The sequence below is a fragment of the Crocodylus porosus genome, unplaced genomic scaffold, assembly GCF_001723895.1.
Source record: "Crocodylus porosus isolate Cpor-Errol unplaced genomic scaffold, CroPor_comp1, whole genome shotgun sequence".
Taxonomy (NCBI): Eukaryota; Metazoa; Chordata; order Crocodylia; family Crocodylidae; genus Crocodylus; species Crocodylus porosus.
This window is the reverse complement of record NW_017728913.1, coordinates 11060085-11077700: the sequence shown is the minus strand read 5'-3', so window position 1 is coordinate 11077700 and position 17616 is coordinate 11060085. Positions and strand designations below refer to the sequence as shown.

The 17616-nt window shown below is 43.3% G+C and overlaps 1 protein-coding gene across 1 annotated transcript in view; it reads left to right on the top strand.

The window, feature by feature from the left end:
• Window positions 1-8940: 8940 nt before the first annotated feature.
• The window catches only part of TMEM154 (transmembrane protein 154), a 23868-nt gene continuing 15192 nt past the window's right edge, over window positions 8941-17616 (top strand). The window contains exon 1 of the mRNA XM_019534479.1: window positions 8941-9105. Within this exon, the coding sequence (XP_019390024.1) occupies window positions 8973-9105 (133 nt within the window). The 5' untranslated portion in view covers window positions 8941-8972. The remainder of the gene's footprint in view (window positions 9106-17616) is intronic.

Here is a 17616-nt window from a genome sequence, read left to right as displayed (position 1 = left end):
GGGTGCCACTTAATTCACAGAAGTTATGGATGGATGCCTAGAGTCCAGTAAGGGGTGTCTGAAGTCCAAAAATGCTGAGAACTGCTGAGTTAGCTTGTAATCTTTTATGCAGGTTCCCAAGGAGCAGCTCTTCCTCCCTCTAACTTGATTCAAATGGTACCCTTGCTGTCCATGGTATCCTTACCCTGAGGCACTTACTAGGTGGCATAGGATCTTGCCCCATATTTTCAAAGGTGATTTCTAATTTGGGTGTTCAGCATTACCTACTCTGAAGGTACCTGAACACATGGATAACTTTGATCCCACTGCCTTATATAAGGCTTTCTCAGTCCTCTAAAAATGGCATTGTGTACATTTAAAATTAAGGAATATAAAAATCAGAGAACATTTTTGAAAATCCAGGCTTAGTTTTATTATCATAATGCAGGGATTCTCAACCCCTGGTGTGGGACTCCACAGCCTCTGGTGGTGGCATTAAGTATTCCCCTGCTGCCAAATTTTCAGACCTGTGGGTTAGATAATTTGGTGCTGTGTGCTAGTGTATGCCCAGATCCAGGCATGTATGGTGTATGGCTGGATCCAGGCACATGAGGTCAGGCTGGCACCTGGCTGGATCGGGACCAAACCTGTGTTGGATTTGGCTGTCAGGCTGTAGCCCTGAACCAAGGGCGCTGGCCGGCCTGCCCATCCTGGTCTGCCATCTCCCAGCAGAATGCTAGGGCAGACCTAGGTGGCTGGAGCTCTCCATCTTGGCCTAGCCCAGGGGTGGATAATTATTTTGGCTGGAGGGCTGCTTAATGAGTTGTGGTGAGCTATCAAGGACCACAAGAGTAGCCCCACCCCTTCACAGGTACCCTGCCCCCTGGTCACCATCTTGGGGGCTAGAAGTCTCACCCCTAGCCCCTGACCTTTGCCATTGGAAGTCCATCCCCTTGCCCCTGGAAGTACTCCTTTCTTGGGGGAAGGGGACTGCCATTTTGGTACCAGAAAAAAAAATCATATACTAAAAGTCAAACATCTACTATAACATATTTTAATTTTATTTCAAAAAATACTTTGTCCTGATTTATTTGTGTTTGCATAGCATATATAGAGATGATTTCATAGTAGCTCAAAAATAAAGCCTTACTCTTGTATATTGTGTGTGGGGTGTGGTTGGTGGTGTGTGGGGGATTTGTGGGGACTGTGGCTGTGTGTGGAGGGGGTGTAGGGCATGTTGTGGGGTGTCTGTATATGTGGGGGTGTTATGGGGCCAGGGTGTGGGGCTTGTGGGGTGTGAGGGAGGGTGGGAGGTGTGGGGACCCCCTGATATACTCCCCCTGGGCACAGACCCCAGCCTCCATACTCCCCCCAGCCCACACTCCCACCTGGCTGCAGTCCTCCCCACCACCCACCTGCTGCCACTTCCCTACCTGGTGCCCAGAGCAAGTGCTTTAGCAGCGACAGGAGGAGGAGCTGCTGGAGGTTGGGGAAGTTGAGCAGGTCCCCCAGTGGCTGCAGCAGTGGCAGCAGTGGCCCTGCCCAGAAGCTGTGCATGCTGACTGGGCCAGGGCCCTCCTGTACACAAGGGTGGGAGTGAGTTGGGCAGGGTACAATTTGTGGGTGCCCACGGGTTGGATGAAATTGTGTGGTGGGCCAGATCCAGCCCTATTTTGCCTGCCCCTTACCTAGCCACACAACCACTCCCTGCCACTGGAGTGGCCAGCTTATGTCAGCTGACCCTTTTCTCTGTGTCTGGGCAACAAGGTTTAACCCCAGGCTGCTGCACCCTTGGCTCATGCTGACTCTCTGGATATCTGAATTGGCTTGCCCATGGACCCTAAGTTTTCCCTGATCCTCTGGACCTCTGATTTTATTCCTCAGATGAATCTTCTTGCTTCTCACTTCATGGCTTCCCTACACTCAGACTCAGTACACTCCCCCCAGACATGGACGCCTTGACCTGGCGTGACACTGGCCTATGAACAATCCCATGCCACTCATTTGGCCTATGGAAGGTTGGACACTTGTCATAAGATGCCGGGTCGGTGGGTAAGGTGGCCTTCTCTTTAGGGCCAGAGGGACTGGATTTAGTCAGTCCTGTTCCCAGAAAAAAAAATACCTGCAGAAAGAAGATAGAGAGGAAACAGGATCCTGTGATAGACCATGAAACAGAGAACATAAAAGGGAGGAGCAGCAGGAAGGAGTAAATTTGGAGCAGAGGAAAAGGCCCCTGGATCTATACTAGGGCTGGTGAGAAATTTTCCAACACATCTTGGAAGATGCTGATAAAGCTGAGTCAGAAGCATTTCAGCTGAAATATCCATGGTCCAATTCATGTCCATCAACTGTAGGACAGGGTTTCCATAGAACTCTGCCTAGACACTGGCTGGAAAGCAACTCCCAGCCAGGGATCCCAGTTTCTCCAGAAGCGATGGCTCAGGGGCAGCCAGCTGTGCCAGGAATTCTGTGGAGCTGGGAGATCAGTTCTACCTTATCATCAGATTCAATGAAACTGACTAGAATGTAAATTTCACAGTTTTGGAAATATCATGTGCTAGTGTTTCCAAACCAAAAAGATATTGGAATTTCTAGTTCATGAGAAATTCCTCTTCGCGCTCTCTCTTTCGCTCACTGTACTTTTGGGATTGCTTCACATGCCTCTGGCAGACCTGAGCAGCCTCAAAAAATGACTTCCTCTCCTGGAAGCAATGGTGAGAAGTGGGAAAAGCACAAATTAAGATTTGTCTACCAATGATATACACAGCTAGTGTCCCAAACCTGCCACTGCAGTGTGCAGCTTGAGAAAGACATTGTAGAGCTTGAGGCTTGGTCCATGAGTGGAGGTGTGTGTGTGGGGGGAGCGGGACTTGGCTGGGCACCACTGCAGTTCACCAGCCTTGCTTCTGCATAGCAACAGCAGTGCCTGCCCACGTGCCTACCTGTGCATCATGCCAGTCTGCCTCCCCACCAGACTGTGCTCTGCATACCTGCAACTCCACGACTTTTGTTTCAATTTTCAACCACCAGCCAAGACTGGCCTGTGAAATCCAGGACTGTCCTGGCCAAACCGGGACGCATGATCACCCTATGTCTTCTTCCAGGTCACTAATAAAAAGGTGCTAAATAGTATTTAAAGGGGGGAAAAACAATCCCTACCTGACCATACTAGCAACACACCATCTCAAAGTTGGCTGTTCAGGTACAGCTACATTTTAAGATCCGTCAAGTTAACCAGGTTTTAATCAATAAAAGCGTGCCCTGTTGATTATGTATCATTCCAGTTTCTTAGTTTACCTGTTCTGTGATACCAAGTCAAATCTTCTTAACTTTTACTTGCCCTGGGAATCATTATTTTGATACATCACTTTTATCTTGCCTTAAATGAAGAAAACTAGGTCAGTAGTTGAATATTTGTCTAAATTAGGAATTTAGAATTCTGCTAAGGAAAGCCATATCTTATATAAGGATAACTGGGAAGAGGAAAAAGCAGTGGGCATAGCATTGCATATTAGAAATATATTAATAAGTGAGAAAGCAAGATTCAAATTCCCTCTGGGGCTGTGTCCAGCTAAGCAAGGAATTGCAGTATGTGGTGCCATAGAACTGTCTGCGGCACCACACACTGCATATGCAGGCATTCCCCACAAAGGAATTCCCGGGGTCAACAAAGCCCACATAAAAAAAAAAGCAAAACTGGAACCTGGCTGGCCGGTGTCACACTCCAGCTGTTGGCCAGGCTCTCAGCTACAAGAGCCTGTGACTGCAGCTACCTGAGGCCCCCAGGACCCCAGGTAAGGCTGCTGGGGCCCACACATTTGCAGGCCCCAGGCACCCCTACCGCACCCCAGGTAACCTGCCATGCACCAGAGCACATGTAGCATGTGTGTTCCCCAGGGACAAGTAGCAGTAGAACACCTGCCCAGGGAAACAAACATCCACACTTATCTGGATGTGGGTTGGGTGAGGAGAACCTAGAACCAAGAGATCTCAGTCCCTTGATGATTGCTCTAACCACTAGACTATTGGGCTAAAAGGTAGGAAGAGTTCCTCCCCCATCATGTTTTTACTGAGGCCAATATTTTGGTGACTTAGAGAAAGCAGTGCACTCTCCTAGGTGGAACAGAATTGCAACAATGTAAGAAGCCAAATCATAATCCCTTCTGAGCATGCTCAAAGAGGCAATATAAGTTATGTAGGGAAGAAGAGGATCTCAGATCCATGTAAGTGATCCACAGTTCCACTTAAGCAGCTAAAGTTAGTAATGTAAGTGCTACTTCTCCCTAAAGGGGAGATGAGTTTGAGCCAACATGTCAGACCAGACTGTGAGTTATATAAATATGTTGAATCTGCTTGTGTGAATCTACAGTTACTTCCTGTTGAATCTGCTAATACCAAAACACGTATCATTTTACTTTGAGTTTACAATATATTCTATACCTGCCAGCCTGGCAGCACTCTTTCCCGTTCTTGTGGCTGGAATCATTTACTTATGAAGGCCCTGGAGCAAACATAATACTGATGACTTATTTAGTATTTTCTTATTTATTTATTTATTCAGGACTTATTTAGTATTTTCTATAAATCTAAAAGAACAAAAAACTTGTGCTAGCAACATTATTCCCAGCATTAGAAAAAATCAGATGTGTGAATTGGCTTCCCATGACATAGCAAAGACTCAAGTTTATTGAGCATCATGTTATCTCATCCTGCACTGAGTTCAGGATCCCTTGTTGCTACTACCAATGAAGAAGAGCCAATGGAGAATTATTGTTTTCAGTTTTGGTGGTAGATACAGCCATAAAGTCTCAGAGCAAGTGGGAAATGTAGGTTGTAATTGTTTGGACCCATCAGATACGGTGAAATCCTCACTTTAATGATTGTTGCTGTATTGAGGGAAGGAAGTATTATCAACCGCATATCTGCACAAAAATTATCCCATCAGCACAGGACAGATTAAGAGTGAAGTAGTTGTGGGTACAGCTGGGTTCTATGAGGTATATCTCTTGCTAGTGTAACCCAGGCAGTACTCCAAGAGGTACCCTCTCTTCAGCTGAAGGGATCAGAGCAGGTGCACAAGCGCTGTGGGAGGTGTAAGGACCCTCCTTCCCCTATAAAGCAGAGCCATATCACCAATGGGGATTTAACCATATACCTTTTAATGAGAAAAAAACAGTAGTGAGAACATAACATGCATAAACCAGGGAGTACAGGGGACACTACAATGCCCTGAGGGGGCAGGATTCAATAAAGGTTAGGCACTTACAATCGTACACATATTCATCCAGTTGACAAAAGACAGGTTTAACAAAATATAAATCACAAACAGCAGAACAAACAATATGGGTTGGTGAAATATAAAATGCACAAGATACAAAACATCAAATAACAAGAAATATAGGGCCTAGGTACCTGGAGGGGGGTGGGGGGAGAGGGAAAACACAATGACTCCCTTCCACTGCAACAAGAACTCCTCGCTGTCACGTCACTCACCCTGATTCATCCTAGCTGGGACTTGAACTCCAGTCTGACACATGGTACGCAAAAACCCACTATCACACAGCCACCAATGCTGGCACTGCTCTAAGCTGCTAGGGGTTTTGACTTTCCAGGAGCCCCTGCCTCTTGTTGAGCTTCCTGGCCTCTTGCTGGAGAAGCTGGAAGCAGGGCTGGGAACCTCTCGGGTCACTGCTCAGCTTGTTGCTGGAGCTGGGAAGCCTCTCCTGCTGGCTGCAGCCTCTCATAAGGGGATCCTGGAGCCCAGTGGGGAGCCTCTCCTGCCAGCCATACACCACACTGCTTAGGGTCCAACTGCTGCCTGCAGGTCCCACTCCTTCAGGTTCTTCTGGGGCAACTGCTCCTGCCCCACTGGCCCAGCTCTTGCCAGCTCTTTGAAACTCCTTCCTCATGGTCCCTCACTGGTCTTCTCTGAGTCAGCTGCGCTGCCCCTTTTATCCCCCTCCAGGTGACCCGAGGGGCCAATCAGGGGACATGAAATGTGAGTCTCTGGCACCTGATTGGTGAGGAAAGGGAATCCCAAGCCCTCCAATTATCTTTTACCCTTTCAAAACCCCTGGGCCAAATCATTACCAGCTAGCCTGTCACACTAGCATAAACCAATATCCTCATCCTGCATGTTGGGGCTTGGTTATGCCCCTTGGGATTAGGGCATGCTACATACATTGAATCATCTTCCTGTCTCACTGCTCTACAGAGAGGGGGGTAAATAGCTTTCTTCCTTACCTAGTACATCTGAGTTAACATAAGTTAATTTTCTTCATTTTCATGGCCTTTCATAAATTATGCACACATACCAGTTACCTCATATTTTCTATTGAGATGTCATCTCACATCTTGGATCATCACACAATGTAAGCCTACTTCACCCACTTCTTAAATCTTCCATCAAGTGTCTTTATTTTTATACCTATGTTGGTCCTTGTGTTCAAGAGGAGGTCTCTGTACATATCTACAAAGCCCTGTTATAGGTTTCCTTTATTGTGAGTCTTATGAAAACTTCACAGTGGATAGGTTGCTGATGTCCTAAGGTCATTGCCTGTCCATCTGACCAATATTGTTCCATTGTTTCCTTGGTACTCCCCTGCCGAAATTCACTTACAATTTCTTGTCCTATACCTAGCATGGAAACTCTTTGGGGGTAGGGATTTTCTTCTTTTTTCTGTTTGTACAGCACCTACTTAGAAAGAGATCCTGGTCTACAGATGCCTGACTGGGGATTCTAGGCATTCCAGTAATGTTAATGATTACTAATCACAACTGGAAATACCTCTAGTAATATATTAGTATAAATTTGATAGTCATACTTTGCATTTCTGCAGCTTCTTTTCCTGGAAAATCCCAAAGCACTGTGTAAACACTAAGAAGCAACATCTCTCTGTTGCATGTAAGCATTGCCTGCATGGTTATTTATTCCTTGAGCATCCTCAGAAAAAGATTTGATTAAGTATCTATTATTTCATAATTCCCAACCCATCCTTAGGTCCCTCATGTCTTCAGCATTTTAATTTTGCTTTACATATCACTTAAAAAAGTGAACAAATATACATTACCAATAATAAACTACCTCAATTGCTAGTTAGCAGATTTATAAATACTGTAAATCTGTTAACAAGTTGGTCATTAAAATAATCATTGACCTGTTTCTCTGAGATAATAGCTGAGAAACCATAACTAATGACCTACAAAAGTAGCAATGTGTTAAGCAAAATTAATAGTAGCAGAGCAAAGTACACAATGATTCACCAAGGAGACTTCCACAATGACTAATTCTTTGTCAGCCACCAAATTTTGACTCACACTAATTTTGAATGCAGTACAGTAAGGCTGCTACACAGGAGGCTGTGTGCACACTTCTCTCCCCTTCTCAGTTGATTTCCTACTGAAGAACAGTGTTCAAGTAGTCCCACCAGTCCAGAGTAAAACCTTGCACTTATTAGGATAGATTTTCAGTAGAGGGCTGCTTCTTATCTCTATAATAGGGCAAAACAAAGTGGGGATCTATATACTGCTTAACTTGGAGAAATGTATTCTCTGAATCTGAATTTGTGGCCTGAGCCCAGGCTAGGTTCACCACTGAAATTACAAAAGGGAGGAAGTGGGATTACAAAAGGGAGGTGGGTGGATCCCTGCTTCATTTTCCATTATAACCTATTCTAGTGATGTGCAGCTAGTGTGATCTTGTGGTCTCCTCTTGTGCAGTCTTAGAAATCCAGCAAAGCAGCAGAAAACCCAAAGGAAGTGGTAAGTTAGGGAAACATGGTACACATGTTATTGCAGAAGAGCAGACAAGGCTGAGTTTTCACTGCTAAGGATGCTTGGGGAGTGAAGAGTGGAAACTCCGCAAGAGTGCATGGGAGGAAGGCAGATCCTCATGACTGTGGGAGGGAAGTCTTGGGAACTTACTTTTATTGAGGACAGTGAGCTGAGAGAATTGCCACGGAAGTATGTTCCTACAATCCCCTGTAAACCTGTGGAATATACACACATGTCAAGCATGATCTCCCCGGCAAATGAGCCCCATTCAGGCTTTTTCATGTGGTTTTCTTTTGTTTGTGCTTGGATTTTTTGTTAGGGGGAACTCTTGCCCAGGAATCACTTTCTCCTCTACCCTTCCTCTACTTAGCTATAAGGAGTCACACAATGAATAATTTCTGCTGCTGCTTAAGTCAAATTCAGATAAGAATATTGAACCTTACATTTTGTAGCATTGGTTTCCAGTATTGTTGACTAGCCCTGGCCTCTGGGGTTCTGTTGGCCTAGATAAGCTGCCAAACATCTGCCTGTTGGCGTAAAGATTTTCTAGTGCCATACTAGTTACAATAGTATGCAAGTTCTCCCTGGGTAAATAGAAATGTATAGTGAGACAGTGGGGCTTTCTTTTCTTTTCTTTTCCCTAGATAAAAATGGACTAAAGAGTTCAGTTAGTGTTCAGTTAAATGTTCAGTTAAATGCTGCTGCAGACATCACTTTCTTCTGTTTGCTAACAGCGTTTTAAAGCATTTAAAACCAAACTTTTTCAGACACAGATCTTTTCTCTTAGGGACCCTGTAATTTGTGTAGAGGTAGAGATCCCTGTGCCCTTTTGAAAATCTGACCTTTTGAGGTATCCATAGGGAACATCAGTAGTAGAAAGTATAAAATCCTCCATACAAAGAGAGAGATTTTATTCTGTGCTATTTTGTGCCCATCTGTCTAGGTATTTATACTATGCTCATTGCCAAGACAATGAATTTAGAGGAACAGATGATGTATTATAGACATAGGTCTCAAAAATGAGAATGATACAGCCCCCACTGACAGGTCACATAGGTGCTTCAACAGAAATAGTGCTTGAAGAGCAACTTTTTTCTGTCTTTTGCAATCATTGCTTAGCTGACAAGCCCAGACTGAATTACATCACTTCCTAAAAGCAATCAAATACAGTACCTCTCCTTAAGAAATTTACTCAGAGAAACCCAAGCAGGAAACAGGAAATGTACACGTTCCTGCAACCTAGGGAGAAATTAACACAGAGCATCATGTCTTATCACAGAAAAAGCAATATGCACAAGCAAAATTTCATGCTGTTTTCTGCCCTGTTTCTTGCCGCAGGATCCACCAGTTATGGTAAGTACAAAAGTGCCTTTCAAGTTCTAAAGAAGAACTGAGAAATATGTTGTGTGCCTGCAGCTATCACGCTGTTGGAACACCCTGAAAATCTGATCTCTCTGAAAGATATCTGTAAAAACTTGCACTGTGTTTCTTTTAGCTTTATAGCTTTGCTACTTTCAACTGTCTGCTCTACTTATTTGTTCTACAAACAAAGATTAGCTTGAGATGCATTATCCCAAGAACTCAGGTGTGTTCAGAGGCAGGTTTTTCTTCTGACCCAACAGTAGTTTTCTGTTATTATTTTAACTGTGCAGTGTATTTTGTTTATAAAAGGCATGCTTTCCTAATATCAGCATTTAATGGGGAAGTTTAAAAAGTGTGCTTTAGCTGCATTCAACATTACAACTGAGTATTCACGCAGCCACAATGAACAAATGATATTCAACAAAAAAATAGTTTGTACCATAGACTAATATACCAACATTCACTCTTGCAGAACAAAATATTCTCTGTTGTAATTTGGATAGTTTCATTTTGAAGGGAAAAAATCATTAGTTAAAAAAAGCCACATAACAAACCAGTAAAATGCTTGTGTGTCATGCCCACAGGCTTTTACCAGTTCTGTTTTTTATGCATGCTACTGTGGGTTTCATTTGCATTTTGTGCATGAAACAGCAGCAGTAGATGAACAATGCTGGCAGTTCTTTTAATAAAAACCTACAACTGTTTTCCTTCTGTGCCTTTGGGTGTGAAACAAATCACAATGAAGTATTTCAGTATGCATCAATAATAATGCAGTAGCCAGCAACAGTTGTCTGTAAAGCATAAAGAGAGAACAGTTACTCCCATTGTTGCCAACCTACTTCCATTATGGTTTTAATGACTTTTGTGAAAAGGTTTGGGGGAGGGAGGGTGTTCCCCATAAACACAGTGTTCAGATCACAATGCAAAACTGGGTTTGAGTCTCCCATTACATTAAAGATCTTACTATGGCTAAGAACCATGTTTAACCAGAAAAGAGCTCTGACTGAGTTATAGTGTTGTAGTCTTACCTAAATAGATCAAATCAAAATGTGCTACAGACATGGTTAAAGAAATAGATAATACATTCTAGGCCTCAAACTTGCATTGCAACCAAAGTCAACAGAAAAAAAAATCCCTGCCCACAACAAGCAGAGAAGCAATGCTAGAAGAGGAATTCTCCAAGGCATGATGGATGATAGACAGATTTCAAAGGATGTGGTTTAGTATGCTGCATCTTTACTAACTCATCTGGGGAATTTGATGAGGCAATGCAGGTCATCATTACTTCCTTAATCATTTCTACCTGGCAGTGGTCTGCTCCCAGCCCCCTCATCCCTCTAAAACAGTTACACAGCCTAATCTTAATCAGCTATCCCTCAATATGAGGCTGATGTCTGCCGGTGGTGGGGGTAGGGTAGGGCAGGGCAGGGCAGTTTTAAGATGGCTGAGGAGTCCAATCCATGCTCTGCAAGTTTTTCCACACATATGACAAGTGCTGCCTGGGTGGGGGGCACACAACTGTTGGCCAGGATGTTGTGCACTCTGCTGTGTTCTCTTTGAAGTGGACTGTACCTTGATATATGGTGCAGCACCATTAAGACCTGTTACCAGCCAGCACTTTCCAATTTGAAGGGTTGATGCCACATAGCATGCCCTAAGAAGGGTTGACCCTTCTTAAGGCATGCTTTCAGCATGTCCTTGTAGCGCTTCCTCTGTTTTCTGCGGGTCCTCTTACCATGACTAAGTTGAGAGAAGGGGACACAAGTGTCAGCCATCTGTATACCGTGTCCAGCCCAGTGGAGTTGATGGTTCATGATCTTTGCCTCAACTCTGGTTATATTAGCTGCAGAGAGGATGCTGGCATTAGCGCAGTTGTCTTCCTGAGGCAACGCTCATGGAGCCATTCCAGGCACTTATGATGGCTTTGATAGGTCACCCACATCTCACATCTGTAGAGGAGCCTGGGGATAACCACTGCATTGCAGACCAGGATCTTAGTTTCCATCTGCAGATCTCAGCCATCAAAGACACTATGAAGCAGCTTTGTGAAGGATACGCTGGCACAGTGAATCCTATGTTCGGTTTCTACGTCAAGACCAACTGATAGTCTAATAACATCTCAGATGAGAGGTCACAGGCAAGTTAAAGGGGTTTTTTTATTCACTGAATCACACATTAGGAACCTCTATCCTGTTCCTAAGCTTCTTAATGATGCTTTCGTAAGTCCAGTTCTTAGTCTAGTTATAAAGGGATTGGAGCCCCTATGAAAAAAATACCTCCACTGGTCACTTACTAGGATGTATCTTTTTCAGCTTTACCTCCTGACTCACCCACTGGGTCCTGGGCTGCTGTAAAAAAGGCAAAAAAACCCCCACACCTTGCTGATCTGATATTGAGGAAATTTCCTGTCCAGTCCTGAAAAAGGCAACTACCATAATACCTAAAGCAGACTGCAGTCCTACTCTGATCCGAGGGGAGAAGAGGTGGGAGCTGTTAATCTGAGCAAGAGAGGGGGCTCAGACTGAAAGGATGGTTTAAATCCTCTTCACTCACATGCTCAGGGCCCACTTTCTCAGTGCTCCCAATCCTAAAAGGTGGGATTCTTAACAGATCCCCTATCATTTTCTACACCCTCCATCTTTGAGGTTTGGGGATTGCAATCTCTTTCTGAACTTGATTTTCATAATAGTGAAGGGTCCACATTCTCAGGTGGTCTCTGTAAGGCCTCACCTATGCTTATGGGGCCATTTACGAAACAGGAGGCTTTAAGAACAACTGCAGTGCTAATAGCAACAATCCCTTTCTAAATCTCCTTTCTGAACTGCACTCGAGTTTTGCAAAGTCCACATCTCAGCTACATTAGACTAAACTATGCTTTAATTAATTCTGGGTGTATAACCAGATGTGTCAGCACAACAGCTGGTTTTATAACCCAAATTGTGCTGGCATTCCTGAGAAAGTTCCAGGTCCTTTTGTATTCTGTTGAGTCCTTGGGAAGTTGGTGAACAAGATACCGTTGTGCCATACAATAAGAAACATGTTCCGACACAGACATAATAATAGGCTTCATGCAGAGGACATCAGGAGGCGAATGTTAGATCCCATGCTATATTTGTGCTGCATCTCCATGCTATTATCATTCTTTGCCATCACTGAAGAGGCTTTCTCAATTCAGTTTCTAAATATGCTGAAACTTGTACAACAGTATTTACAGAAACCCTACACTACTGGAAAGAGCTTGTGTGTCAAGTTGCACTGAAGAATGATTCCTTTTTCCTCATCCCCATAGTGGTAAGTTCCAAAGTGGATTTGGATTCGACAAAACTAAGTATTGCAAGTTTCTAACAAAGTGAAATGAGGGTTTGCTTATCATCCTCTTTTATCTGCTATCATACTCTTTTGTCTGCCTCCTCTTACTCCCAATGAATTGCTTGCCAACTGCACCATTTGCTGTCCCTGCTTGCTTGGTCCCTAGTTGGCCTCTCCAACACTTCCAGACAGGGTTGATCCTGCATTGCATAGGCAATGGTTCTCAAACTTTTAGGACTCAAAGCATGCCTCATTGGACTCAAGGCACCCCTCCAAAACTTCTGTGAAATAGGTGGCACGAGTTTCAATGGATGCCACTTATTTATATATTACAGTGCTTACCTCTTTGCAGAGGGACCTGGCAGTGGAGGCCAGAGACTGGTCAGGCATGGACAAGCCTGAGCCTGTGCTCATCTCCTCACACCTCACTTATCCCTTCATCCCTCAGGGCACCCTTTGAAGGATCTGGCAACACCCTCAATGAGAATCACTGGTACAAGGGGTTGGACTAAATGACCTCCTAAAGTCCCTTCCCGCCCCATTTTTCTGCAATTTTGTCATTCTGTCTGACATGGCACACCACATTTGGAGCACCCTCCCTTTTCAAACATGACCCTTAAGTTCAGCTCCCTGTAAGGCAGGTATGGAAACATGAACCAGTTTTTACTGAACAGGTGAATTCTTTGTGTATCTTCTCTCATCACCTTCATTTTATTCATAAAGGCTTTACTTCTTTTATGTTCCTAAAATGCAGATGCATTTCAGAGAGAATCTTTCCTCATACATCAGCAAAACTGTGTCCTAAATGCCAGTCTGTGACCCCATTGCAATGTCCCCAAGGTATTATATGAATGCTAATAATAAAGGCTCATATATAGATTTTAAACTTTTGAGAAAAGCAATAAGAATCAAGGAGTCTAGGAAGATTTCCCATCACAAATTGTTGGGGAAAATGAGGGTTCATGGATGTCACTGAAAACAGAATTCAAAGACAGCAAGGTAAAGCAGGTGTTAGTAAGTACACAATTTGGTCTACAGACCTTTTTACTGGTGATTAAAAATGAGACTGAAGTTTTCCTAAATGCTGGAGTAAATTTACAGCACTGGTGGGTAAAAATACCAGGAATAAAGTTGAACCAGAAATACAACCTAGTGTAGGAGAATAAAGCTGTCCCATAATCTAGAAATAAACAGAAAGGTTCAGACATAACTAGCTGACACAGTTTTTTGGTAAACGTATGTTTTTAGAGGAACCTTTCTGTGGATTTGACTTTTACAACAGTGTAAATTTTACTTCTTTAAACTAGCGCATCTATTAATTGGCTAGTCTCCTGTTCTTTGAAGGATTGCTTCCTAGGTATGTATTTAAGGCAGGTATTAACATGTAACCTGATCATTCTGAGGCAGGAGAATCCTTAGCTTTACATCCAGTTCAATCAGATAAGTATGGTAGAAAATATTCAACAAACTGAAGACACCCCCGACAGGACATGTCAATAAATAAATGCAATGTTAAACAAAATTGTACTTGCAGCACGCCACTGTATATATTTTAAATACATATTATAGGATATAGTGTCTACCTCCTTACATCAGTACATACAGTATTTTAACCATTTTATTTTTAATACCTAGTTTCAGTCTTCTATTAACTGGACCTTTTATGTTTTCTAGAAAACAATTCCTTTTAAAATGAGTATTTTTTACTGTTTCATCAATTGAAATAGTTTCTTTAAAAAAACCCAAACCCGAAGTACAATACTGTACCTTCAAAACATATCTCTTCAGAGAATTCTTTAATAGTTTGGTTTTATCAGAATCTGGTAGGGGAATTTTGATGATTTTCTAATGGCACACTAGATGTGCTGATTACACAGTTTTCTGCTTAGTTCCACATTCAACAAAAAAGAGATGTTTTCTCACCTGCTTCCTTTTTAAAGAAACTAAATTTATATCTCGTGGTGCAAAACCAAAACCCTCAGAGGGGAAAACACATCAGGTATTGCATTCAGATAAAAAAGCAACATAAATTGCTCCTTTTTTTTGCTATCTAAATATGTAAGGTCGAATCTACAAAAGGTGCTGAAAATAGTGGTAGCAGTGTTTTATTTACAGCAAATTGGGTCAGTGATGAGGAGTGGCAAGCAGGTTTCATCAGCATCTCAGTAATAAAAAGGAGATAAAGCTAAGGAAAATTTTTCTGACATAGTGAATATGCCTGCATACAACACTGTTTGTCCTTTTCACAGTTTAAGTGAATTTCCTTCACTTCAAAGTGCCACCAGTAGTGGTAATGATCCTACTGTGAAATGTGTTTTTAGTTGCTGCTAAAAATTGCTCAATTATAAAGGGCTAGACTCTGATGCCCTTACTCAGTTTTGTAGTATGTTCCTGTGGGGAGCCCCATTATTGCTTATCACTAAAGATGTACTACACACTGTGCATAAGGGTATCGGAGTCTGACTGAGAAAGGGACTAAAAGCACTGGGCTGGGTGAGCAAGGGCATGTGCTGTGCAAGGTCCCATCTACAGCTTCACAAGTACACATCTGCTCTGTTCTGTAATTCTCCTTTCCCACTAATTAGAGTTATGCTGCACTATGCAGTGCCTCCATGGTGTTGACCGATGAGAACACCATAAACATTATTTGTCACTTGAGATCTAAGTCATAAATTGAACCCTGGGCTTTCACAGTTATAAGATAGAGAAGTTAAAGTGAAATCTCTAAATACAGCAGTTAAAATGTGGGTGGCAACAGCAGTTTCCTGAAAACAGCCTGGTATAATTGGCTACCCCACTGCAGAAGGATGTATTTAATTCTCGCAAATTAAAGCACCTGAGGAAAAGGAAATTGTGATCAAGGAATAGATGGCATTTTGTCTTTGGGATGATGTGAAGTGAACAAATACTCATGCTAACAAGGTCACCCCCTGTGTTTTGACATTTTCTTTGCCTAGAGAGGGGAAATGGTAATTCTATTTAACATGGAGACAAGAGATTTGAAATCTGCTTTATAGCTTGAAAACATGGGCAAATAAAGAGCAGCAGAGAGATTGAAACAGTCTCTCTTGGAAATGAAATTCCAACTGCAAGCTTAGTAATGTGGTTAATGAGACTGAACTATTTGTTCTTGCTTTAAAGTGCACATCAAGTTTAAGAAATTTGAACAACTTTGATAAATGATTTCCTCTAAACATAACTAAAACTGAAGCTGCTTCCCCTCAAACTGCTCTATTTGTACAAATTTTAACAGCAGAGAAGACAGGTTTCAAGGGAAAGGTGATCAGAAAAATAAAAAAGAGCAGAAAAAAAAAACAAGGTATTTCAAACAGTTCTGTGACACTGTGTTGGTTTGTCTGACCTGCCAATATTCTGCTTAGCCAGGCAGTAGCTGACAACCCATGTGTCTGCTTTAACACTTTGGCCAATTACAACTGCATGGTGATGTAAATAGGCATTGAAATTGGTGACTATAAACAATATCTGAAAGGAGAATCAGGCAAAAAAGGAATAATAGTGCAGTGCAGTAATCCCTCTGCCTGAGAACTTGCTGATAGACTTAAAGCAGATCCATGAATATAATGAGTTATAAGAGGAAGCAAAGAGAATACACAAAGAATCATAGAAAATTAGGGTTGAAAGGGACTTCAGGAGGTCATCTAGTCCAACCCCCTCCCCAAAGCAGGACCATTCCCAACTAGATCATTCCAGCCAACCCTTCTTTTTACCCTTCAAATCCCTTGCTAGCTGCAACTCCAGTTTCTCTTTGGCCTTCCTTTTTATCCCTGCATGCCTGAGCAATGCTCTTGTACTCTTTCATAGTCATTTGTCCAAGTTTCCACCTCCTGTAAGCTTCCTTTTTGTGTTTTTAGCTCATTGAAGAGTCCCCTGCTAAGCTGAGGTGGTCTTCCACAATATTTAATAGTCTTCATGCACGTCAGGGTGGTTTGTTTCTGCACCCTCAGTAAAGTAAAACTAGCTATCCTGGACTCCTTTCTTCTTTAGATTGGCCTCCTAGGGGATCCTGCCCATCCATTTCCTGAGTGAGACACAGTCTGCTTTTCTGATGTCCAGCGTCCTTACTCTGCTGATCTCTTTCCTTCCTTTCCTCAGGATCCTGAACTCAATCATCTCATGGTCACTGCTGCCCAGTTGCCATCCACTTCTATGTTCTTTACCAATTCTTCCCTGCTGGGGAGCAGCAGGTCAAGAAGGGAGCAGTTCCTAGTTGGCCTCTCCAACACTTCCACCAGGAAGTTGTTCCCAACACTTTCCAAAAATTTCCTGGACGGCCTGTGCAGTGCTGTATTGCCCTCTCAGCAGATGTCAGCTTGACTGAAGACCCCCATGAGAACCAGGGTCTGTGTTCTGGAAACTTCCATTAACTGTTTAAAGGAAGCCTCTTCCACCACAACATCACCCTTGTTGCTCTCCCCTCTAACCCTAACTGAGAGACTTTCAATAGGCTTGTGTTCAGTTTCAAATTGGAGCTCTGAGCAATCATACAACCCTTTTACATGAAATGCAACTCCTCCTTCTCTTCTCCCCTGCCTGTCCTTCTTGAACAGTTTATACCCACCCATGACAGTGCTCCAGTCATGCAAGCTATCCCACCAAGTCTCTGTTTTTCCAATTACATTGTAGTTCCAAAACTGTGCGAGGACATCCAGTTCTTCCTATCTGTTTCCCAGGCTCCATGCATTCGTGTACAGACACCCAAGGTAACAAGCTGATTGCCCTACTTTCCCAGGAAGAATGATGAAGGCCTCCTCTGTTACCCCCTTCTACTTATGCCTCCTCCAAGTCACCAGCTTTCCCACTTACCTCAGGGTTTTGATCTTCATCTCCTGGCAAACCTAGTTTAAAGCCCTCCTAACTAGGTTAATGGCAATGGCAGTGGCAGTGGCAGAGGGTTGAGGTGGCGAGCAGCTGGATGTGAAGCCAGCAGTGTTGAGTCAACACAGCCACTCCGCCCAGCTCCCTAGGCCCCCCAAAGTGTGGGGCCTGGGGTGGTAACTCTGATTCGCCCTCCTCCTCCCCCGGCTCCAGGGATGGCCCTGGGTTTCATAGTTTCATAGTTTCATAGTAGCTAGAGTCAGAAGGGACCTAGGAAGATCATCTAGTCCGACCCCCTGCCTTGGCAGGAAAGAGCACCGGGGTCAGATGACCCCGGCAAGGTGCTCATCTAACTTC